The sequence below is a fragment of the Jatropha curcas genome, chromosome 2, assembly GCF_041381405.1.
Source record: "Jatropha curcas cultivar XTBG-Jc1 chromosome 2, XTBG_Jcur_1.0, whole genome shotgun sequence".
Classification (NCBI taxonomy): domain Eukaryota; kingdom Viridiplantae; phylum Streptophyta; class Magnoliopsida; order Malpighiales; family Euphorbiaceae; genus Jatropha; species Jatropha curcas.
The window spans coordinates 26,888,509-26,915,196 of record NC_143152.1 but is presented as its reverse complement, the minus strand read 5'-3'; the positions used below and the strand labels follow the sequence as shown (position 1 = coordinate 26,915,196).

At 31.2% G+C, this 26,688-nt stretch overlaps 4 protein-coding genes across 4 annotated transcripts; 2 read left to right on the top strand and 2 right to left on the bottom strand.

The window, feature by feature from the left end:
• Positions 1-385: 385 nt before the first annotated feature.
• MSFC1 (Mitochondrial substrate carrier family protein) lies at positions 386-2,919 on the bottom strand. Its single transcript, XM_089718564.1, has 2 exons — positions 2,375-2,919; positions 386-1,062 (listed from the first exon to the last, which is right to left on the bottom strand). Exons 1-2 carry the CDS (start codon positions 2,777-2,779, stop codon positions 526-528), a joined length of 942 nt encoding a protein of 313 aa, XP_089574690.1. The 5' UTR covers positions 2,780-2,919; the 3' UTR covers positions 386-525.
• Positions 2,920-3,900: 981 nt separating this feature from the next.
• LOC149498500 (multifunctional methyltransferase subunit TRM112 homolog A-like) lies at positions 3,901-4,473 on the top strand. The gene has a single exon (XM_089717549.1). It carries the CDS (start codon positions 3,980-3,982, stop codon positions 4,346-4,348), a length of 369 nt encoding a protein of 122 aa, XP_089573675.1. The 5' UTR covers positions 3,901-3,979; the 3' UTR covers positions 4,349-4,473.
• Positions 4,474-6,906: 2,433 nt separating this feature from the next.
• Positions 6,907-7,718, top strand: EM1 (Stress induced protein). Its single transcript, XM_089718031.1, has 2 exons — positions 6,907-7,078; positions 7,213-7,718. Exons 1-2 carry the CDS (start codon positions 6,964-6,966, stop codon positions 7,431-7,433), a joined length of 336 nt encoding a protein of 111 aa, XP_089574157.1. The 5' UTR covers positions 6,907-6,963; the 3' UTR covers positions 7,434-7,718.
• Positions 7,719-7,774: 56 nt separating this feature from the next.
• On the bottom strand, positions 7,775-13,266 carry G4 (UbiA prenyltransferase family protein). Its single transcript, XM_089718030.1, has 15 exons — positions 13,026-13,266; positions 12,891-12,935; positions 12,663-12,751; positions 11,715-11,802; positions 10,915-11,000; positions 10,738-10,824; positions 10,585-10,650; positions 10,416-10,499; positions 10,266-10,327; positions 9,401-9,476; positions 9,255-9,317; positions 9,052-9,133; positions 8,879-8,955; positions 8,169-8,216; positions 7,775-8,023 (listed from the first exon to the last, which is right to left on the bottom strand). Exons 1-15 carry the CDS (start codon positions 13,129-13,131, stop codon positions 7,961-7,963), a joined length of 1,122 nt encoding a protein of 373 aa, XP_089574156.1. The 5' UTR covers positions 13,132-13,266; the 3' UTR covers positions 7,775-7,960.
• Positions 13,267-26,688: the final 13,422 nt, after the last annotated feature.

The window sequence follows — 26,688 nt, the reverse complement described above, 5'->3', positions numbered from 1 at the left end:
CAGATATTGGAAAGTAAAACCACTAAAAGGGTGCCAATATTGCACTCTTCCTCTCATATGCACCAAATATTATCAGGTTTTCATTTAGGTTTACCACAAAATATCAAGCACATAGTAAATGAAATGAAATTCGTAAGCTGTCTCCTGATGGCAGCCATGAAAAAGTCATATGCAGAAGAACAATGCCGCCAAATCTGTGTCAAGTGCAACAAGACAATTGATTTTAGCCTTTTATACTTGTTATGTTTATTATATTGACAACTTGCAACCAGCCGAGAGCCCTCCTTTAGGATGCAAGTTGTGACACAACTTAAAGATTCGATTTGATTTTTTTTCCCCTCCGTCCAATAATGCACCTTGATTCTTGTAATGCAGCAAAACTCAATAACAAAAAATTCAGAAATTTATAACTTCATGCTTGCAGTGGAAACCAGAACAAGCAAAATAATGTAAGGAATACCTACAAGGGTGCACTCCTGTCATAACAGCTCTCTAACCAGAACAAGAAAACAATGTAAACAGTACCTACAAGGCAGCACTGTGCAAATGTCTCCTCTCATAAAGTCCAATAATTTGGTCAGCTACAGCCCACATTATGGCCTGGCCAGGTGGAATTCTCATGAGCCGAGGCAACAGTCCTTTCCACAAGGCAAGAAGCCCTTCCTCAGCATATATTGTTCTGATAGCATGGATCATGCCTTTGTACTTCAAATTGCCCGCCTCTCGGCTTTGAGCCATTAGCCTTGTTTTGACAACATCAAATGGTCCAGTGCACACTGGACCTGCTGTTCCAGCAAGAAATCCTGATATCATGGACTGCCATGGTTGGAGGACTTTCCCATCACCTTCATGTTTCTTCCACAATATTACATCAAAAGCATTTTTTGCAGTGAACATCGCAGCCTGGTTTGTCCCATTACGCATAACAGTTGGGGCAGCCCCTGCCCAGAGCCCAAGGATGCCCTCTTCACGGACAATCATACTGGCACAATGAATGGGACCCTTGTACTTCAAAAGCTCAGGACTTAACCCTTTTTGCTGCTGTAATCTAATTTTCACCACCTGCAGCAACCAAAAATCAGACCAACTTTGAAGTAAGCTTCTACCTTATCTGAAAGAGAACATAGTAAGTTGATATATTCCACATTAAAGCAAATCAATAGTATTCACAAATATATATACCCATAGATGGATTCATTTAACTGGTGCATTAATATGATATAATCATGAATTTAAATTATCAAGTACTGTTGTTTATTCTCATTCTCATCCCAGAAAGCATACCAGTTGAACTAAAAGATTAATATACAAGTGATGCATGGCACGTTAACAAGTCTGTCAGTTGACAATTGATTCCAGAAAAATATTACAAGTCACCTTGTACTAAACATTGTAATTATACACAGGAGAATAGTTGGAACAATCGGTCAGTTGACAACATCGTAAACTGATAAGAACCAATTGGACAATTATCTTGAAAGATGTTTATCAATCCTCTTGTATCAAACACTTGACTTTCATGCAGTAGTGGATTCTTCATTCAACTGTAGATTTTATAATCACCATTTTAATCTAGTAAACTACAAATTGAAAGAAGTAAAATTAAGGGGGGAAGGAGCAAAGTAAGGAAGTTGGGAGATGCCTAAATACCAGAAAACCAGACCAAGGATTAGAATTTCTTTATCACTCTACATATAGTAGTTTTATCTTCAATGATAACAAAGGATTAGACTAATTAGTGACCTCACATGTATCAAAATGACCATAGATCAGATTGTGTGCTTTAAACCAAGACTACAATCAGCAACGCTTTCACAAAAAGGAAAACATATGATACATGCTCGAGTAATTATCAGAAGCCTGTATGTTAAACAAAAGAATCTTGATTTGCCTATCTCAAAGACTGAAATCGTAAACCCATATTCAGTTAAGAACAATTGAAGATTCTCACCCTTCATCTTTTCCTTGTTGTCACCCACATAATGAAATGTCCGATCCAATTCCCCAAAAAAAATGTACCATTGGCTTAATCTAACTTATTAGCTGAGTAGAAGAAATAATATTCCCCCTTGAACTTCACATGAGATTAATATAAGAAACGGAACGAATTCATTATTTCAAATACCAATCAGACCAAAGTGTACTAAGGGGAAAGAAAGTGGCAATGACAGCATGTCTTTTACCCTTGAACTGCTGCACAATTCTAGCATTTTCCTAGATTGATAATTTGTTAAGCTAAGAAACCCAAATGTTCAAATCACAACATAACAACAAAACCGTCCAAATTCTGGAAGTGAAAAATGAAAGCTTAAGCATTCATATTCAATTGCAAATCAACTTAATTTGGCATTCGAGTCAAACGAGCAAACCAAACCTCAAATGGTGTAACAATAGCAAGAGCCTCAAGAACCCCGGCACCAAACCCAGCAAGTAGTCTTCCTCGATTGCTGAGCTTGCCAGTCTCAGAATCCTTAAACGCTGATTGAAGCACTGCATTTGAACCCATTCGAAGCGAGTATTTCAACGTCAGGTGAGTAGCGAACGGAGTCAATCCCTTCCATAAAGCACGGACTCCTTCGGTTTTATATATCGTAGTACCGCAGTGGATTATTCCCTTATAGGTCCCAGTCTTATCAAGCTGCAATCTGGTCTTGATAACATCAATCGGCTGCAAACAGCAAGCCTCCATGATCCCACCTAGCGACCCCGACACCGCCTTCATGTACGGCGGAATCGCAGCTTTCCTCTGGTTCGGTTGCTGCTCGTTTGATTCTTTCATTTTCGGGCTTTTGGGGTGAAACTAGGATTTAGTAGCGAGTTGCGATAGAGAAAGAAGAAGGAGAAGTAAAAGAGAAGTTGGTGAAGCTCCTCGTCTCCTCCTTCGGTTCTGAGTAAATGCTTCTCGTTGAGTGCGTTTTGGTTTTGTTTGCTGTTCTGTCTCGTAGCACTTGTGAGGAACGAATTACGTGAAAGAATAAAAAAGGACAAAAAATGTTTACATTTTACAACATGCCATGATTCTTGCAATTCTGAGACGCATCTTTAGAATTATTGTCGATTTCTTTTACCGCTGTACGACGCCGAAATGTATGGTTCAGATTCTTCAATTAACAAAATTTGATCAGTAAATTATTATAGTTTATAAAACTGAGAAAAAGAAAATGAAAGTGAAAGATAAAATAACTTTTCTATTATAAATTTTATTTATAATAAATTTAAATATTTATATTTTTTTTACAAATAAAAGTTCATTTAATTCTATGAAATTAGTTATATTTGGATTAAGTTCAAAAAAATGAGGGAGCAAATATAGGAAAATATTTATACAAGCCATGCTAAAAAAGGTTTTTCCACCCTATATCCTAACTATTATTTGTTCTCTTTTTTTGTTGTTTTTTCATTTTTTTATTTTTCTTTAATATTAATTTTAGTTATTATGTAATAAATTTGATAGTTATTTAGATTTTAATTTTAGTTATTACGTATTAATTTATTTATTAGATATTTTTATATTTATTTATTTATTATATAATATAAATAGCATGCAAATAATATATTGTGTTTTATATATAAATTTACAATTGTTCACTAAATTAAAATAGATTGTTTTTTCTTTAGCACACTAGTCATTCATAATTGAAAATCGTAAATTAATTTGTCATCACACTTTATGTATTTGATTGCTTTCAAATTGACCAGCCTTTTCCTTCATAATTTTAGCTTTGAACTCTTTTATCATCAACGGTTCTCATTAATCTAGGATAAAAAGAGCCATTTAAACTTGCCATGCGGCCCATCTAAGGCCTAACTTTCTCGTAAACGGGCCTCTTGTTACCTAAAGCCCAAAAAGCCTAAAACGTGGACTAGGGTTAACCTATTTGCCTGAGTTCTCCATTAAAACTAGTTACAAACTACGTACCGCCATTGTCGTCCCTCTTATTCTGCGCAGTTTGGCTCTTGAAACAGAGAGAGAAGAGAGATGAGGCTACTCACGCACAACATGCTGTCCTCCAATATCAAAGGAGTCTCCAATGGCTTCCCTCTGCGGGTCGAGGTGGAGAAAGTTATTGAAAAGCAAGTTGACTTTAATCCCGATTTCCTCAAACACATGTTCCCGAAGATCGAGTGGAAGGCGCTTGTCGATGCAGCAAGAACAATGGGCTTCGCCGAGCTTCCAGAGGATGCAGAATCATCGATGCTTGACTCCGATGAGTTTCTAAAGAAGTTTCACCACGCGCTTTTGGAGCTCCATCTTGAAGAGGGGGCTTTGGTTTGTCCTGAGACGGATCGCAGATTTCCAGTGAATAAAGGGATTCCTAATATGCTCCTTCATGAAGATGAGGTTTGAGGACTGTTTAATTTATTAATGGAGGTGTAGAATTAGGTTTTTGGATCTTGTGCGTTTGGCGTTTTAGATAATTTTGAGGGTTTGAGTTATGATATTAATACATAGAAAGTATAAATTTCGTTGCAGATGATCGCCATTGATGTCCTTTATTTATTTATTTATTTATTTTATTTTATTTTTTTTTTTTTGTTAAAGCTATATATGAAGATGAATTAGCAACCATAAATTAGTCAAGGTATTGCTATTATTTAAAAAGAGAATCTATGTTATATTAATAGAACTTCTGTTTATGGAAGAGAAGGAAAAATTTCTCCAAGGGAAAACTTTCCCCATAATGTGGATTTCTGAAAACTTACACATCGTTCACTTGAAATCACTATATTGTAGGCAGCTCGCAGCAACAGCTATTAAAAATCAAGCTCCTCAATGAGCAAGAATTAGCAGAGTCTTAGCTAGCAATTCTGTTGATTTTGCTTTGCAGCTAATGTGAAGAAACTCTGAAGCAGCTTCCTAAATCATTAGACTAATTTCTTGTTTTTGAGGTTCAAAATGCCATATCTTTGCACAAGGTTGTTCGCTATAATTTCAAGTTGTTCAATTAATTATTTTCAAACACCAGACGGTTCAGTGAAACAGGGCACTACCTTGAACTGGGCCTTTAGCAATTTTATGCCAAAGATACAGAGCACCAATACACCATCACCATTGCTAGCGCCCGTTAACTAAAATTTCTTTAACTAAAGAATATAAGCTTTTGAAAGCGCAAGTGGTGAGATAGCTTCTTTAGACTTTCGAAAAGGTCTCAACTCCGAATGGTTAGAAATTTGGATGGAATAAGATCTTTCTACCTTATTATACAACAGGACAAGAAACTTGTTACTTAAAATTCTTCATATTGAATAAGATTCATAAGCGTAATTAATCATAAGCTGAAATTATTAGAACTGAACTGTGAAGATGAACCACCTTCATTGGTAATCTAATTATGGCAAAGCTCTTTCTTAGTTGGGTAAAAAAATTTTTCTAGGAAACTAATGTTTCAAGTAAAATTCCACCAGAATACACTTTTTGGAACTAAATTCATAAGGTATTGTGTTTTCACTTTTTAGATAAATGAAAATTAATTGGGATGCATGCTAAAATTTTGCTGCTCCACATTTAGGAGAAGTAAATTGAGAAATTTATATCATTATGTAAATGGAACCTCCCTCCATGTTAAAAAGCTTGCGAGGACAATTGACTCCAAAATATTATTCCACAAGTATAAGCTGCATATGGTTTGTTGTGAATGAAGAGAGTTCATGTGTAGGACTTGAAGTCTTTGATGAAAAGACTTGGTTATATCTAGTTATGGATTCATCTTCTATATAAACCATATATATATATATATATATATATATATATATATATATATATATATATATATATATATATATATATATATTAATTCAAAAGGAGATATTTATAACATTCACGATAAAAGAAATAAAACAGCAATAATAACCTTTATTTACCCTGAATGAGGGAGGCAAAAAGCACTAATGGGTGGACAGAGATGTATCTAGAAAATTGGCTAAGGAGGGTCTAATTATAAATTGAAAAACATTATTAGAGAGAAAAATATAAAAATCTATTGAAAATTCGTAATTTTCTATTCATTTAAAATTTTCTCCGGCGAATACGATACAAATTAAAGACCTTAATTACAAAAATGATTCATATAGACTTCACAATGTGTTTTATTATTGAAAAAACTTTAAAAGGTAAAATTGGAAAAGCTGGAGTCTAAAATCTTTTAAATAAATTTTTATAACATTTTCCTTGTTTATTTATTTCTTTCTTTTTCATTATTCTATGTTAAAATTAAAATTTTCGCCTATTAAAAAAAAAGAATTTCACATGTAGGTTCATAGTTCGGTTATTTTTTCAGTCAATGCCATTAAATTTCTTAAAAAAAGGCCAACTTTTTATCAAAATTAAAGTTATAGAGTTTAAAATTGATAAACAAAAATTTAAGGGCACAATGAGTAAAACCCTATGAATTCAGGGACTAACTTATGCATTTTAAAAAAAATTAAATATTTAAATATTTAAATTCCTTTTTAAAATTTCAGGGGCCTTTGCCCCCCTTGCTCACAGTTGAATTCGTCCCTTGGGATTGATCACTATGGCTTAAATTATGAGTTTAATTTAATTTCGGTTCAGCTCCTTTGCTTCCAAAAGAGAACAAGATTTATAGACCGTTATAACGATACAGTCGTGTACACCTTGTGTGAGTATATAAAATTAAAAAATAATAACCTTTATTTTACGCGTGTATGGACGCTTGGAGTTCTATACACAGCAATATAGGTAGGTCTTATCCAGTGAATAAAATTAGTTCACCACCCTAATCGGACGCGTGTCATTCCCATTGCTCGCTATATCTCTTGCGTGTCTTTACCACGTAGCTTTTTACTTCTTGCTTTGCCGCGTCTATGCACACTACTCTACTAACGTGTCACTTTGCTTCTTTACTCACCGTCGTTCCTCTGCTCTATAAATAAGCTATTTCTAACCATTCGCCAAGAAACACCTTTCGTTGACGAGGAATAAAGAAATTTCAAGCGAGAAGAATGGCTACAGAGCAAGAAAGGGCTGAACTTGATGCTAGAGCAAGGCAAGGAGAGACTGTTGTACCTGGTGGAACTGGTGGCAAGAGCCTTGAAGCCCAGGAACATCTAGCTGAAGGTATAACTTTTAACCAAATTTTTTCTTGTCATGCATGTTATTTTGGGGTTGCCTTTATATATATATATATATATATATATATATATATATATATATAAAATTTTTGACGGTTGCTAATTAGTTCAATTGATTAGGGCGGAGCCGTGGAGGGCAGACAAGGAGGGAGCAGCTGGGAACTGAGGGGTACAAGGAACTTGGTCACCGTGGAGGTGAGACAAGAAGGGAGCAGATTGGGCATGAAGGGTATCAGGAGATGGGCCGAAAAGGCGGACTTAGCACCATGGACAAGTCTGGTGAAGAACGTGCTGCTGAGGAGGGGATTGAAATTGATGAGTCCAAGTATAAAACCCGTTAGTTAGGTTCTTCATATCAGTGTTTTAACTAGTAGTTCCTCTTTTTGAACTAGTTGCGAGTAGGTTTGTACATATGGTAGTAGTAACTGCGGTATGTTGGTTGTTTTTGGTTGGTGTCGGGGTTTGTTTTCTGGGCATCAGTGTGTAACCTGTTGTATTCCCCACTGACAGGAAGTGGCATCCCATGGTTTTTGGGTCTTCTTTTTTGGCTTTATGTTTAGTTGCCACTCCGTAGAATTGTAGTTGGTTTGTGACTTGCAAAATGAAAAAACGGTCACTTTTGGTTTGCTTTTGTCTGCACCGGTGATTCCCACGTTTAAATTGAGCTTTAACTTGGAGAAACTTTAACAGGAAAAGGGAAGGGGGAAATGAGATTGAATCCGCTTAAAAAGAGCAAGAATGGTTACATAAAGCATGCCTTGAAAAAAAAAAAAAAAAAAAAGCCTTCCTGCGTAAATATTTGGTCTGGTTTTGTGCCTCGGAGCTTTTTTACCAGTGGTGTTGGTTGCGTGACATTCCTCGTGGCAAATTAGTGACTTGTCGCTAGAGCAGTTACCAATAAACCCAGCACAAGAAATGGTTGAGCACTAGCCTGGAAACAGAAAGTACGATGGTCATGCTGATATAATTAAAAGATTTTGGGGGCCTATTTGGGCTAAGTGTTGGCCATAAAAGGCTGTACCGAACAGCCAGCCATTCGTACCAATTCCAAAGAAGAGTTAAGTTTATGACGTTACCTGATATTTAACGTCATACTTGGCAGGGTCCTTGAGAAAATATTGGAACTGCACAATGCAGAAAACGTAAGTGTATCAGCAGACAGTCATTTATTAAATATATCGCCTCAATGATGGCCAAAATGAGACCAGTTTTTGTCCCCTTATCACAAGAAGTAGAGAGTTCACATGCACGAGATGAAAAATATTATTCCGTTACTCTTTTAAGGATAGAAGCAGATTATCCTAAACCTTTTATGGCATGTAGTGGATTTTAAAAATATTCTCGCAATTATGGCCTTGGGTGATAACCTGATGTCAGCTATAGTTGATCTGGATTCGAAGAATAAACATCAATAACAAGAGGATGTGCTGCTGAAAAATAAAGATGCCGTGACCACATGCAAGAACAAAGAGATGGTAAAAAATAACGAAGAGATGTTAAATTGCGAGTGAAATTGGTACAAATATTTATTATAGAGAAAGGAAGGCAGATCCATAGATGGAAATGGTCTAATATTCATGGCTTGGCGACACATAGAAGCAAAATAAAACCATCACACATTTAGTTTATTTGTAGTCTTCCTCTGCATTCTCACTTCCTCTCAACTCAACAGCTTAAAGTGCAGGTTAAATCAATGAGGAAGCCCAAAAAAAGCAAATCTATGTGGATTATATGGCATTTATTTGGAACAATATTATAATTTGATTTTTAAAGCAGCAAAATTTACCTGGAAAAAGACCTGTGGAAGTATCAAAGCAAGCAGGGCGAGAGCATAATAAGGTTTACCAGCCCCTAGCAGATAGCCTACATTCATGACAATGCAAGAGATTGAACACATCAAATTATAACCATATGTACAAGACATAAGTGTGATAATTGTATCTATTGTGAATAGCATACCGGCGATAGAGATCTGAGTTATGTCAATCGCACCAACACATATCCATTTAGCAGTTTCAGCACCAAAAGCTACTGGAAGTGACTGATCAAACAGTTTATTGAACCAAAAGGTCACACGAAGAAACTACAGACAACATATAGTGATTCCATTTGAAGACCAAAAAGATTGTAGATTATGAGCATATGTAGGAGATAGTACTAACCTGAAGACCCAATGCTCTATCCCCTTCAATACTTTTAAAGTCATTTACGATGGCAATTCCTAGCTGAAATTAAATAACAACTGTCAGCTCGATTCACAATGGTCAGACAAGTAATTCACACGCTAAGGCATTCAGTTAATTCGTACCCCAGCTATGCTGTACAAGAGAGTTAGAACAATTATGTCTGGTGTAAGGGTCCCAAACAAAGCTTGACCGGCCCACCTATCATGTAGAGATCGAACCAAACTTTCTTGTAAAATATTGAATAGTCCATAATTCAGAGTTACAATCTATAAATAGAATCAAACATATATATATATATATATATATATATATATATATATATATATATAAAGTCTAGAGGATGCTTGTCAATTACATGAAAGTATTAAAAGCCACAAGCAGGTAGGTCCTCCTACTAAATATTGGAACAATACGCGCTAATAAGACTATTCAATTTATCAGTCAGCATAATTGCTTTTGCAACTAGTAAAATTTCTGTAATCTTCCAAGAGAAAAATGCAGTTAGAATCACTTTCAACTGAATAAAATTCTATAAGTATGGAATACTCTATTCAGCATAGCCATTTGATATCTACACCCACCTTAAGTGCATGGTGTGAATTCTGGATCATCTAGAGCACAGCAGGATACCTTGCTTCTTGTAAGTTCAGAAAGGGGTCACAAAGTGATGTTTTATTACCCTAAGTTCTCACCCCTAAAATACTTGAGTAAACTCATACCTAAGGCCTGCAGATGCTCAAACCTTACGTAGAAAACTAAAGTAGAAATTGCTAAACAATCCTACCTAAGTACAAAATTCCTAAACAATTCCACTAAAACCTTCCCTCCAAGTTGGAATAGAACCATTATTCAGACCCAAGCACGCCTATTGGGGGTATATAATTGTAACTACATCATCCAACTGAAGAAATAAATATATCATGTACCATTGCACAATTCTATTAACATCAATATTTACAAAGAATGGTAAAAGGGAGGATTTCACACCATGGCAAACTGATATAGCTTGCTCCCAGGGCAAAATTTCCGATCCAACCATTTTGTTTCAGCTGCAATAACATTTAGAATTTAATCAGGCTTTGATAGCATTTTAAACATGAAAGTAAGATGGTTTTTTCTGAGTGAAAGTAAACTAACCTTTAGAGGAGGAGCAGAGTATATGTACGAAAGTAAGGATCCACCAAGAGCAAGGTAGAATACAGTAGGGGAGTTATGCCCCGCCTAAAAAATACTAGGATTCAAGAATTGTACTTGTCTTATGAATGAAAAGAAAAATATAAAAGTAGTAACCATTTAAATTACCTACCCACACATCCAATAAACCACTCAAGCCGAGCCCTCCTAGAAGCAGTACCCAGATTTGAGTAATGACCTGCATTAAGTTGCAAAGGATAGAAGGAGATGTGATTTCCCAATTTCATTTACATAAAACCTGGAAAATAATGAGTTTATTACATACCTCATTCTCAGAAATAGCCCCAGACGGAATTGGGCGATAAGGTTCATTAATAGCATCGATTTCACGGTCATAATAATCATTCAGTGTCTATGAAAGAGAGAAAGAGATTTCAAAATTTGAGGCCAGAGATTTAAATTCAGTCAAATGCAAAAACTGCATTGGCATATGGAAAAGTACCTGTGTGTAACCAGTCAGAAATGGACCAGACATCAACATGCAAACAATTGATTTTGCAACATCTTCCAAATTCCAATGGAAGTTTCCTGTAAAGTAAGCAAAATTCTGCCAAAAGTAAGCGGATCATTATTCGAATTTGCTACCATACTTCCATATATAGAAAGGAAAACTATTAACAACGGAGCACGCATTTGGTACCAAAATGCTAATCAAATTATCCTGATATCTGTATGCCAGAGAGTTCGAGACATGATAATCCACACGTTTATGAATGAAGTAACATTCTGGCTAAGTGGAGATGGGAAGGGAGACTTATCCTTTTGCGTTTGGGAAATTAATATAGAGATAAGAAAGGTAAGGGAGGGGAAGGAAATATAATTGCCAAATCGCAAACAAACATTCTATCTTCAACTTAGTTGTGCTAGTGCTACAACCTACTTTCAACTTTTTATTCATTTCTCAATACGTCAATTCTATTGATATTTTTAGAGAGTAAAGATTTAAGGGTTAGAAATGTTTTTTTATCTACAATATTTTGAGTGTGAAACAAATTATAACACAAGTTGATTAAGATTATAAAGATGACAACGATAAGAATTTTCAGGGTGAATTATATGAGTGCTTCGCAATTCATTGATTGCACAAGAAACCATCAGGGAAATTTAAAATGTAGGAGCATATTGCTGGCAACTGGGATTTCAGAGTGAAACATTCTCTTTTTTTTAGAACTCATGCAAGACTATCAATTGAAAAGTGAGATAGGACATAACAGTGATTTTTGAATCTTATAACTAGGATACCCGAAGCAGCAGCTCCACAAACTACACCCCAGACCAATGGAGGCCAAGTAACAGGTTTTGTAAGTTGAAGACGGATCTTCCATGTGTTCTGCAGGATAAGAAACATAGAATCAGTTAATACCTTTTGCTTGCCTTATAATTCTTCAACCCCTCCCCAACAAATATACATTAGTTGCAGATCAAATATATTGTGGGAAAGTAAAATGAAAATGAGAAAGCTGTTCTCTGTTGTGTCCAAAAAATAAAATCTTCCTCGGAACAACATTCCCCTTTAATTTTTATTTAAATTATGTGATAAGCAATGACCTAACGGATATGCTCTCACAATTGCCTTAGTGATGTCTGTTTCAAAAGACATACAATAGAAGTGCCTAAACAAGTCCAAGTTGCAGATACAAAAAACAAAAATTAAGGGGTGAAAAAAACAACATCAAGTACATCAACGCTCACACTAAAATATGAATGGAAAGCTAGTGCCATGATTATTCTAGTTTGATTAAGTACTTATTCACATTATCACACACACAGACAATTAGATACAAATATGAATCTTCCATCAGCAGTATCTAGAACAAGGAGAGCCAGTGATATTTTTTGGTTCCTCGGACATTCTAGCTCAATGGTTTGTTGAAGCAATTGATCAAAGAGCAATGAACCGTTCTGATACCTTAGACATTTTCTAGAAATTCAGCAGCATTCAAACTATGCTAGGGAAGTCAACCTTCAATTCCGAATTATTCCACATGCCTTTCCACAACCCAAATTTAAATTTTGATGGACATGCTAAAATCGGATTAGAAATTCAACTAAATTAGTAAAGAAATATCAGAGGATAAATCAGTAGATTTACTATTTTAAATCTTTAATTGTCATAAAAGCGGCAAACCTAGAAATTGAAGTTCAATATGACCAAATAAGGAGAAAAGTGAGAAATTATTAAGTACTCACTGATTCTTGGGCTGCTCCTTTAATGCCAAGAAGCTGGTTAAAGCTTGAACCACTGCCGGCGGGAGCCTTATCCGGTGCTTGAGGTTTAACTGTCATTACACAAGGCACAGTTTCAAATTTCTTTTTTTTTTAAAAAAAAAAAAAAAGAAGAAGAAAAACAAACAATTAAAGTACCAAATTCATTCTCATTTTTAGAAGCTTAATTGAAAAGCATAAACACTTAAAAACCTTCATTTGCATCAGTCTCTGTTGCTCTAATTGTAAGTCTTCGCCCTGAAAACAGCATACTCTCATCAACAAGAGAAGGAATAAATTATCAAATTAACATAGAATCTAGCGGAGCATGAACGAAGGTTGACTCACTTGTTACAGAAATGGATAGCGGATGGAGAAAGCACCGAGTCCGAACTCGTTTAGTATGGATATTAGATGTACTTACTGATAAAACGGTGTTTAAAGCGGAAGCCATTGAAGATAAAAGCTGCTATGACTGAGCTTACAGATTAGCGGAGAAAATGAAGATGAGACAGTTATATGATAAACTATTAAATTCACCAACAAAAGTGAATAACTTTTTTTTGTTTTTACTGTTTTTTTCTGTACATCGTCGGAATATGAAGTGGAGAGGAAGGGGAGATGGTTAGTGTGTGCTTAATTGTACTCGATGTAAGGTCCTCTGCTAACATGGCAGCATTGAATTGGTAGTTTTTGAAGTTTGATTGGACGGTTGTCACGTGTTGGTTACTTGATCCGTTGATCTGACCCGACTACACGAGGAATTTCCGACAGTAAATTGTCTTGGTCAGCATTTTAACGTTAGTGTAGTGCGAGCACTGCATCGGGGAATTAAGTAATTGTCAATTTGTCACTAAAAAATTAATATTCGGCCCATAATTTTTGTCTCTCTCTTTTCATCCGACTCAAGTTATCATTTGTTTTTCTTCCTTTGAAGTCAATAATATTCAAGATTTATTATTTTACTTTAATATAGTTTTTTTTTCAACAAATACAAAAGTGATATTACTATATTATCATTAATTAAATTTTGATATAAATAAAATTAACATATTAATATTTAATTTTTCAATAATTTTTTTTTAATAACTGAGAGGTGTCCGTAGAGTATAATAATTTTTTAACCTTTCAGTGCGTTTTTTGAGATCAAATTTGAATTCTCACTTTTATAGGATTAAAATCACTTACCATCTCAACCAACACCTTGTCGGTAATAAAACTTTATTTAATTAAATATTTGATTAATTTTAAGAACAATTTAATATAGATCATTTAATCTTTATAGATATTAACATAAGGTATTTGAAAAAAATAAAGTAAAAATTATAATTTAACTATATTAACTAAATTTTTTAATCTATGTGCAAGTCAAACATGCCACAAATTATGTGGACACGGGGAGAATTATGTTAACAATTATAATATATTGAACTTTACATTTTTATCTATTTTACCTAATTTTGACTTTTTAAAAAAATAGTACCCTCAATTTCAACTAAGAAAGAAATTGCAAATGAAAAAGTATTTCCATCTTCTTTTTTTTAAATTATCATATAAATTTGAAAAATTAAAATTTAAAAAAAAAAAGTTGCACTGGTCTAAATAAATAATGTTGCACAAGTTGAATTTTTTATTTTTGAAATAGATGTGCTAATTAATAATTTAGTAACATAAGTTTTTTTTTTTTTTTTACTTATTAAAAAACATCCAAGTACGACGTAAAAGTTAGATTAATTAAAAAATAAATTTTAATTATATATTTATTTTTATATTAATCTCTCTCTCTCTCTCTCTCTCTCTCTCTCTCTCTCTCTCTCTCTCTCTCTATATATATATATATATATATATATATATATATATATATATATATATAATTCTAAAGTAAAAAAAAAAAAATTTAAAAGCTGACTTGGCATTTTCTCATTTGAGTATTTTCTTTTTCCTCTTTTTTAGAAATTTTCTACATTTTTTAATAATTTTTGAGCATTTATTTTACATGTATATTGTAACATCCCTTCCCGGTCCACCCGTAAACCCGAATGAACCGAACCGAGACGCTACAAACTGGTTGACTGTATGGCCTGACATGCTTAAATCATAATGTATATTGAATATAATATCATGCTGATGTTGTTGACATAACTAATGTATTTAATATTTACAAGACATGATACTAGTTTACAAAATGAAATGGGCCCAACTGTATACCCTGTACATGCCATAAAAAGGGTAGACAAAAATACACATCCAAATGAGTAGCTACCCTGAAGACTGAGTCTTCTACAGATGAACTGCAGCAGTTGTAAGCTGACTCTCTACGGTCCAATCTCAAAACCTGCGAGTTAAACAGGTAACTCGCTGAGCAAATAAAGCTCATTGAATATCTCAACAGATAAAGAAACAATTAAACACATACATGTATAGAAAGAACCATGTAAACACATATGGCACATATAAGCACACACATCATGATACTTTCATGATACCTTGATTATCTTTTATACTGTTTATAATACTGTATAATTCATGAAATGTTATGTCAAGATATCTGTATGGCTCCATAAGGTTATAGTGAAACCGAAGTGATAAGAAAAACTGTATGAAACTGGATGAATACTGTATGCTTGGCTGCTATGGCCCATATATAATCATATCCACTCAACGGCCTGTAGCCGGAATATCAAACTGTATGAGATGCAGATCTGCTATCCTATGTCGCGACATAGCCTTATCTATATGGTTTCTACCTAACCTCAATGGAGCATAATGTTGGTATGTCAATAATATAACACAACATCATATTAATAGTTCATAACTTCATAATGCATAATGTTTATTTCATTTCACATCATTTGCATGCTTGCATGTTGTTTTGATACATGTTCTCATGTTGTATTTTGGTGTTAAAATGATTGGAGGCATATAAGTGAAGCAAAAGAATACAATTGCATTGAAAAAGAAGTCCAAAAGTGCATGAAAACACAAGTCGCGAGCGCGCCTTGCAAGGTCGCGAGCGCGTAAAGCACCAGATGAGAGACAGTGAGTTATCGGGCACAAGTCGCGAGCGCGTAGAATGCAAAATGAGAGACAGTGAGTTCCCAGGCCAAATGCGCGAGCGCGCGATGAAGGTCGCGAGCGCTTACAGGCCAAGGGCCAAGTACGCGAGTGCGCACTTGAAAGTCGCGAGCGCGAGATGTGCCAAATGAGAGACAGAGAGTTTGCGAGCACAAGTCGCGAGCGCGCACTTGAAAGTCGCGAGCGCGAGATGTGCCAAATAAGAGTCAGAGAGTTTCAGGTGAAAGTCGCGAGCGCGCATTTGAAAGTCGCGAGCTCGAGAAGGCAACGCGAGCTCGTCATGCGATTCGCGCGCGCGCTTCTCGTTTTTCAGCCTGCACAGTCTGTACTCTTTTGGTCATATCTCTCAATATACAACTCCGATTTGGATGATTCAAAAACCCATGTAAAGCTAACACATAGAGGAACAAATAACTCTTCTATGACACTTCCTAATTCCATCATTAAATGGGGTCAAAATCAAGATGAAGTTACTGGTAAAATTTCCAGCAAACCCTGTTTCAGCATAAACTCACTATTTACTTCATTTATTCAATACCTCCCCTGTTCTCCCCTGTTTCTCACCATTACCAGTCCTCCCACTCAACATGAAGCAATATTGTCTCATTAGCAACACACCACACAAATTCTCATACAAAGAAAATAGTAAAGGAAAAGAGATATCAAACTTTTGCTCCAAAAAGCTTGAGCTCTTCTTTAACTTCTTTTTTCTACACTCTTAGAACTCCCTTCACCTATAAATAAGAATTCTTATGAATTCTAAAATAATAGCACCAAATGATTCAATTATAACTTCAAGAAGGTTTACTTACTTGGATAAAAGAGAAGTTGAAGTTAAGGCTTAACTACCATTAAAATTGAAAGGAAGGTGGAAGAGGAAAGGAAGAAGATGAAGATAAACATGAAAATGGGAAAGTGAAATGGGTATGCACGGGTAGGCTCTAAAATATCCATGACTTTGTGTGTAAAAGTTCTAAATGGTACCTCAATTAGCAAAAGGCTACTACTTAATACCCAAGCTTGATCTTTTAATGCAAATAAATCCTCACCCATATGCTTTGCTCTTTTTCTCTCACTCAAGTAACTCCACTTATAAACCCATTCTACCCCAACCGGGTTTGGTTCAACTCGACTCAACTCGACTACTCAACTCTATGCTAAGACTCGACTCAGTAGGATGTCACATATATATATAAAATATAGAAATTTGTATAACTAAAACTTTAAAACTTTTTGATCGTTGAATTTTAAATTTTAAAACTTTTAATTATATATATATATATATATATAATCTAAAAGTTTGAATAATTAAAATTCAAAAATTTTAAATTTTTTTTTCTTATCTATATCTATATTTATATATCTATATATACCTCTCAATTTTAATGATCTTTTTCACAATGGTTTCTTTTTCTTTTTTATTTTTTTTGTTTGTTGGATTATTTTACTCTCAACTTTTCAAATTTTGATTGTGCTCTCAAATCTTTATTTGTTCATTATTTTATTTTGATATATTATTATTGTTATTTTAATTATTGTTTTTCGTATTTTTAATTGCAAAAGGACGATAATAGTAACTTCAATCCCGCCTTTTCTTCTTCATTTGAGGTAATGCAATGTCGACGTAATGTCAATTCTTTGGTTTTTTTTTCTCTTTTTTAATATTTTTTAACTTTTTCAAAATTATATAATATGACAAAAATTTTATGCTTCTTATTATATTTGATATTATTATAATATGAAATAAATGATACATGGGCAGAAAGAAGTCGAGATAGAGGTAAAAGAGAGAAAATGAAGAGACAAATAGAATTGATATTAATCAATCTCATTATTTTCATAACTTATTAGATTTTTTTTTAGAAAAATAATTTTTTTATTTTATATTTTTGTACAATCAATTATATAATATTGAATATTTATTGCAATAATTTTTTCAATTTATTATTATCATCATTATTATTATTATTATTTTGCAATTTATTTTGTTTGCTAGGATAGGATATTAGAGAAATCTTTTACTATTGAAGTAAATAAACATTTAGACAATTGATTTAATTAAAGAAAAAAATCATTAAATTCAAAAAGTACATTTAAAATAATAAAGAGAATTATAAGATAACATCTAATAAATTAAAAATAAATTTAGCATTTATATTTAAAATGATATTTATCATTGAAATTTAAATTTATATCTAATAATTAGATTTTAAAATTAACATTCATTTATATAATTATCTATATCTATATTTCAATTTTGAATTTTGAATTCTTTTTTCTTTTTTTTATAAGATCACTTAAGATATGTAAATAAAACTTAGGTGATCGGCTTATATAATATTTATAGAAATTTATAAATTAATTTGAAATGTTATATTTGCATCAATAGCAAATTATAATTGGATAAAATATATTCAGTTTCTAAAAATTAAATAGTAATTAACACTTATTCTTTTACTTTTGTAAAACAATTGTGATGTGTAAATAAAAACTTAAAAATTTTAAAATTTAAACAAGCTTAGTTTAAATTTATTTTTTCTTATTCATTTGGTATGTAAATAAAAGTATTTTCAACACAAATGACAATATACAATAAATAGAACAATCCGCGCAACGCACAGAGCTTCGCCTAATTAAAATATAATTTAGGAATCCTATATATTTTACATATATTTTTTAATGATCAAGTAAAAGAGCAATTTGATTAGTAGAAATTTTGAATAATTGGTTAAATGTATCTATCTATGAGAATTAATTTATTAGCAAAATAATTATCAATTTTTTCAATAGAAATCAATTTATTAATATCATATTACTTTTCTTATGTAAAAAATTTATTTTTCATTAATTGATTTATCTATTAATTGACTTTTTATTTTTTATTAAATATATTTGTAATTTATTCACATGTAACTACTTTAATAACATACTATAGTTTTACCTCTAAAATATAAATTTAAATTCATTATTTATTTATAATTAAAATTTAAATACACAATTTATCCAAATAAAATAAATAAAAGATAAAGAAGAAGAAAAAGAACAATCTATTCGACCATTTTTACTATTGATTTCAATGTGAAATTACAAATAAAAATTTTTCAAAGTAGCAGCATATATTATATTATATTGAGCCCACATTAAAAATGAATAGACGGGCTTAGATCTGGCCCCTTTCCTTTGCCCCACAAAAACCCAGCCCACTTTAACTAGTAGTCTCTTTACTGTTGAGTAAATGCATTTTTTAAGGGTTCAAACGTGGAGGATTGTGATGACTGAATTTTGGAGAGGAGAAGAAAAGATGTGGAGTGGGAATGAAAGAGAGAAATAGAGAGAGAGAAAGAAAGGAAATAAAAAAAAAAGAACAAAAAAAAAAAAGAAGCAAATTTTGAATTAAATTAATAATTAATTATAATTATTTTTTTCTATTTTTACTAATAAAATAAGATTTTGACTAATAAAATATAATCGGTATTAATATTGTTGTCACTGCTCATGTTGCTTGATTGTTGCTGGGAGCTTTTTTTTTTTTTTTTTTTTTTTTTGAGGATATAACTGATTGCAACTAAGTTTTGAAGTTATAGTTGATGAAAATTTTAGATAAGTTTGTGTTTTAAACTGTATTACACTCACATTTCAATTAATTGCATACAAAAATATAAAATATATGAATTATGAAGAAAAAGTTAAGAGTATTACATCTAAGAATGACAAAATATCAAAAACATTGATCCTTTTTTCAAAAAAAAATTATCAATTCTATTATTTTGGTTACAGTTACACCATTTTCACTAACTAAAACATACTGAATTGATTTTTTAAACCAAATTTATTCAATTTAATTTAATTTAAAAATTATATTGTATTATATTAATGCTCACCTGAAATGGTTGAATTCTAATATATTCTCCCTGTTTTCATATTGTTGTAGATTGCATGTATATCCTTAATTAATCAAGTCACGTTTAGGCTTAATACGAAACTTGAAAACCGGCTTAGAATTCATTTTACAGCAATATAAAAAATAAAAAATAACATGTAAGTGTAAAGAGTTCAAAAAAAAAAAAAAAAAAAAAGGAATGAAATGTTTATTTTGGAGGGAATAGTTTAAATATTACAAATGAAAAGATATAGATGAATTGGGTAAATGTAAAGGAACTCGTGAAGATAAATGTTAATAGTATGAACTTATTTGGATTTGGGATCAACCAATATTAAAAAATTAGTATTAACTAATTAGTTAGCTGATTTTTCATTCTTCTATGCCTTTTGAAATTTTACATTTAACCGTGAAAAGGGATTTAAGCCTAATTAGAAATAAGACGAGCCTAAAGCATAACGTAGGATTCTTAGCATTAAAATAATAATAATAATAATAATAAAATTGTTAACTTTTTATAGGGAACTTTATGCTAGAAAGTGGATCATTGATAAGGAACCTACATTCCAAAATAAAAAAAAGAAAACGTTAACCTATCTTCCACTAACTAATTTGCTTTTGGATTGTTGATATCTTTAATTATTGTAGAAAATATTTTTTTATAATTAATTAACCATCAATAATCACAAAAGATGATTTGACAAGAATTTAAGAATAAATTATACATTAATTAAGAAGTTTAAGGATCCTGTGGGATTCTTGCCAAGATCCTCCACTGAAGCAGGTGATAAGGATGGTGTCTCAGTTTCTTCTTCTCATGTCTTGTTGAACATGTACGATTGCTTCAACTTTTATAAAACATAATATCCAAATTCGAGGAAGGTTATCATTTCCAAATGCGAATCTTTAACCTTTCATACTTCAATTTGATGCACTTTTATCAAAAGGCTACAAGTTGATGCATCAATTGGTAGATCTTTTGATGAAGTTTAATGACAAGGTAAATTGCTTTTATTTATTGGGAATATCAAAAGAATAGAGAGACTTTTTTAAAAATGTTTCCCGATGTGAATGTGTATTTGGTATGTGAAGTTGAGTCGTCAAAAAAAAAAAAAAATATTGTCTACTAGTGAGAAAAAAAAATGAAAAAGGATTCAAAATCAGTGTATTGGATAAAGATTTTTAAAATTCGAAGTTTATAAATAGATATCTGCCGCATAATCATTAACGCCTTCCATTCGTTCGACGCATCGGTCATAATCCATATTAGGATTCGAGATGCTTTTATATATGTTTTTTTTTTTTCTTTTATAGAGTTATATTTAATATAAATTTTTATTTCCTAATTAGATATAAATATTGCATGTGTCACCATATCATAATAAATAATTTAAAATCTATATCAGCTAGAATTCAATAATGTTGATTATTTACATGTTCTTTATCTCCTTAGGTTTTATAAAAAAAAAATTTTAAAATCAATAGGCAAATTGCATCAGTAGAATGAATTATCAGCAAGGTTAAGGTTTTAAAAAAAATAAAAAAATATATAGAATGGTGGATTGGGGGATAAACTGTTGCTTGAAAAGATGTTGACCAAACCTTAATAGCTACCTGGTCCAAGAATGACGTATTCTTTATATATTTGCACCATCCATCCACTTCTATTCTCTGAAGATATTCTTTATATATGTATATATATTCTGATTCTCAACACAAGCTGGGCTGGTGGTATGTATGTCCAAAATTTAACTTCAATTAGTAATAGCATCTGATATATAAGAGAGAATAAAAATGGGATGGAATTGGATTCTCAATTCCACCCTGCTTATGGGTTCTTGCCCCGGCCGCCAGTGATTCTTCTGCCAAAATTCAGAGAGACAATTTTAGGATGCTTCAATGGCAGATGTTTATGGCTACTTGCCATTTGGCATAAGCAAGTCCATCTTTTGGTTTCGTTTCAAGGAATCATGAAAATTGAAAATATTATTACATTCGGGTGTATGATGCGAAAAGGTGTTATTCAAAAATCAAAAGCCTAGGAAATAGAACAATCAAAGGTATCTATCTTGCATTTTTTTAATCTATCAAGATTCAAGACGCTAGATAGTCCACAAAGATGGTAGATGAAAGGTATTATAGAGCGAAAGTAATATATGTGTGGCTTTAAATAATATTAAGAAATTAGTACTTAATTCATAGAATTCAATAGCATGAGTGGTTATTGTTTACATGAATTCTAACGTCTAAGCGTGATTGGCAAGTGAAAATAGCCAACATCTACCGAGAGGCCAATACAGCAGCACATTGCTTAGCCAGTGAAGCTTTTGATGGCAATATGGGTTTACGCATGCTTGCAGGTCCTAGTGCTAAGGCCAGACAACATCTTGATGCTGATGGTATCGGTATTTTTTGGCCTATAATGGTCTCCTAACGGGGTATACCCCTCCTTTGAATGAAAAAATAAAAATAATTAAATTTATAATTAATGATATAAATGGTTATTTTTTATATTAAATTTAAAATAAATCAAATTAATGAATTTTACTGTTGTCCTTTTATTATTTTTTTTCATTTCTATAAATTTCATATCACACATTCTTCAAAACATGTCTATTTATTAATTTTCAATCTCACTTCAAAAATCATAATATGTTTTTTCTATTACCTCTGTTCCATAATACTTGTCACATTTGAAATTTCACATCTCTTTAAAAAACTATTAAATTTGTGTAAGTTGTAATAAATTGTTGAGTAAATAGACTATATTACTTTTAATTAAATATTAATTATCTAAAAAAACTATTAAATTAAAGTAATAATTATTGGTCATATACAAAGGATAAATACGGAAAAAAAATTTATTACTCTTTGAAATTACAAATGTGATAAGTATTTTAAAATAAACTATTTTCTCAAATGTAACAAGTATTATGTAACAGAAATAATATTATCTATCCTTATTCGTATCATATATTTTCATTGTATCTAGAAGTTTACTTGTAGAATCCATCAATAATGGTAGTTATATATTATATATATTTTTTATTTTTCAAATTTTTAGTAACCGTACAAAGCGCAGGTCTATGGTTGGTTATAAATAAAATTATGAAAATCTTTTTACACAACAAAAAGAGATAAAAAAATAAAAATTAACAATTATTTATTAACTGGGTGTATAAAAAAAAATGGATATACAACTATTGTAGAGAAGTATTTTGGATCAATAAAAAATTTTTTCTAATGAAAATGATTTAATCAGTGACATAATATATACAACGACAAATTTTTCAAATGAACTTCTCCAAGGAGGAAACAAAAGTCAAAAGCAAGTGCTTCTTTTGCACATTCAATAAATAATCATTATCCATAAGATGAAAAAACAAAACAAAAGACGAAATCAAGGCTACAAATTAACGTTTTTTTATCTATTTCTTTCATTAAAATAATAATTGACAACTGTCAACTTCTATAAAAGTCATTTTCCAATTTAGGAATACTTATAAAACTCCAAAAAGGACTTGTAAATGGAAAAATACATCACACATCTGTTAAATGTAATTGACAAATACTAAGTACCTAATTTTTGTATGATATGTTAATGTGTGACAAATACTGTCTCAATCATCATTTATCTGCTAAGCTCTACGGCTGTGATCTTTGGACTGTATTAATCATGCAATAATATAAATGTCTACAGAAACATTATATGTTTGTCTTGACAAATTAGCCCCATGTCTAATGTAACAATCTCAAATTCATTTGACTTCGGCTGTATGATTCTTTTATTCGTATTCTATTTTATTTATAGCTAAATCTATATTATTGTCGGAAAAACAATATTGTTTTCCATGCCTAAAATTAAAATAATTTTCAATTTTGTATATTTTTATAATTATATCCTTTTTTTGAAAAATAATTACCAATATGCAGACCATGAAAGGGTATGGCAATGAATAAGCGGTCATCTGTTTAGTCTCGCAAAAGGATAAGTGATTATGACAATGGTGAGATCCTTGATATATTCTTTGGTTCAGGTTGATTTTAGTTTTGTCAACGGAGAACATAATCTTTTTACTGACTATTTAGCTAAGAAGGGAATGTATGCTTCGTAACTTTTTTTTTTTTTTTAGTATGATTTTAAAGTTTGGTTTTGTTTATGTAATAGCGGTTTTTTTTTTTTTTTTTGGCTAAATAGTGAGATGAATTCAATTTGATGTGTTAAATACTAATTTGTTCTGGAACCTAAAAGTTCGTTCCGTTTTAGGAACTAAGCGATATAATTAAAAAGGGTAAGGGGGTAATTGGTAAGTTATCAGTTTCCAAATTATCTAAGAAAGTGTAAATGTGGTGAACAAAACCTGGCTCTGATAAAGAGTAGCTTCCATTGATTTTTTTTTTTTTTTTTCCCTCTTCTTAAATGTCATCGTACTTTGTGCATCAATATGTTGCCTAATGTCTCCATTTTCTTCTCTTATTAACTTTCAAATTAGAAAAATCTGGATTAATGGGAGTTTATCAATTTTTGTTTGAATATCTTCAATGCTAATAAATCTACGTGAGGAGTGGAAACTTTTGACCACAGTTGTTTTTAGTAATTTCGTGAGTTAAGGAAATGATTATCCCATTTTGTATGGCTTGTTGTATTATTTCGGCTCAAAAGCTTTCAAAGACTTAAAAAAATAAATCTAAATTTACCTTTTATCAATTTTTTATGTTTCAGGCTTTTTTTTTCCTACAGTTTCTTTTTTATTTGGTAAGGTCACAAAACCTTAGAAGAATTAGAAAAAGAATACTGCCAAAAAAATGCAAAATCTTTGGTTAGTCTTTTAGTTGCAATAAATCATTTAAAATATTTTACTACTTTTTTTAAAACCAACAAAAAAATATACTTGAAACTCCTAATTATTAACACGATATACATTTTTTTTACGCATGATAAGAGCAACTTTAAAGTTAATTTATGTGTATTTAAATTAAAATATTATTATAAAATTCTTTTCAGTAGGATATCTATTATGTTAAAATTAAAATTTTTTAAAAATTAATACATAATAATTTAAAAGAATTAAATTATATATAGAGAGATAAAACTTCAATTGCAAATTTAGAAATTTTCAGTTAAACATTTGATAAAAATAATATTCATATTTTAGCTGCATTTGCATATTTTCTGCTTTAGTGGATTATTCTCCCTCGCTATTACCAAATTTCAAAAATTCTAAAAAGCACAATGCCAGGTGTCACAAAATTTCGCTAAAAATATTAAACTTGTTTGGATAAAAGGGAAATCTTGATAAGAAAAGGAAGGAATAAAAACGATCCTAGGAGACATTTGTTTTAGCGGGAATCTAACGCCAAACCCGCTAATGTTCCGTCTTTTTCGGTGCTCATTTATTTTTTGCTGTTTTATATTTTATATTTTATTTTTAGTATTTTGGCATTTTGCAGCTACGGATTTAGACAGCTTGTTTAATTTTTATAGTGGAGACTAGTATGCGTTGATCACTAATCTTATGTGTTTGATAAATAATATTTTGAGTTCGCTAAAAAAAAGATAAACAGTACTTTATAAGCATCATTTTACATATTCAGCCACCATAGATTTTTAAAAAATAAATATTATTTTTTATTTATAAACGTATTTTCGCATTTGGATGGAAAATGATATTTAGTTAAACTTTTGTCAACAGTAACAGCTCCAGATAAAATTCTTTCAAAATTTATCTAGATATATTGTTTTTCTTAAATAAATTTTTAAAATCAATTATCCAACCAAATTGAAAAGGATATTTAAATCTTATTTAATTACAACTCTGCTTTCGTGGGTGTTGCTCGTGGTTAAGTTGAATCGTAGGGCTACTATTTGGGTCCTTTGTTTTATCTTATTGAGAGTCTATTGGATAATTGGATTGCTTAAAAACTCAAAATTATAGAAAATTAAATGGCTTAAATACTTATTAAATAATTAAAAATATAAAAATTATTATTTATAAGTGATACTAAACACACATTAAATTAATATTTTCCATATGCAAATTAAAAATATCAAAAGTTATTATCGCTAATGTGAAGAGATATGCAATGTTATAATGATCCAAATTTTCAAAAGGTATGATTGTTTTCCGCACAATTTGGGTCACTATATAATTTTTTCCATTAACTACAAAAGTGAATTTATACATCTTATCAACTTTTATGCATGAAAAAACTTACTTTTAGAATTAATTCAATAAATTATACAACTTATTTGATGAAAATATAAAATTATCTCCTATAATTATAAAATAATACCATATACGTTATTTCATTTAACAATCAACTCTTGTTATAAATTCATAATCTCAATTAAATATGATGTTATTCTAGATTCGATATTCACAATTTAGTTTAAATAAAACACCCCTAATTTATTTGATTCGTTAAATTAAGGTCTATTTAGTAAAATTAACTATTTCAGTAGCGTTTAACTGTTAGTAGTTTGAGTAATTTTTTATAAAATGTTAAAAGTTAAAGTTACACGGGTTAATTTTTCACAAAATACTATTTTAACTTCTAAAAATTAATTTAAATACTATATTACTGAATACTATAAAAAATAACATTTAGAGTTATTTAAACGTGGTCGTTATTTTTAGACCATGTGGTATAGGTTAGACCAGGCAGTATAGGTGAATCATATGTACTCAAAAGTTAATTTTTGTGTGGAGTGCATTAGGGTATCCTTCCTTGCACAAGGTACTCATGTATTGTCTAGTCCTCCCACTAAGCTTGTTTATTGGTTACATCATAATCGTATTCCCGTTGCATAGTTAGAGTTTATTAGTTTTGATGTTTTTGTTTTTCCTTTTGAACTTTTTGCTCTCCTTAAGCAACTAAAAGACAAAAAAGACACCTTAATCATAATTATACGAAAAACTACTTTATCGACAAATGTATCGTATCTTATTTGTAGTTTTATAACATCACGTGAAAATATATATATATATATATATATATATAAATAAAATATAATTTATTAATTTATTTAATAAAATTTAAATAAAAAACTAATAT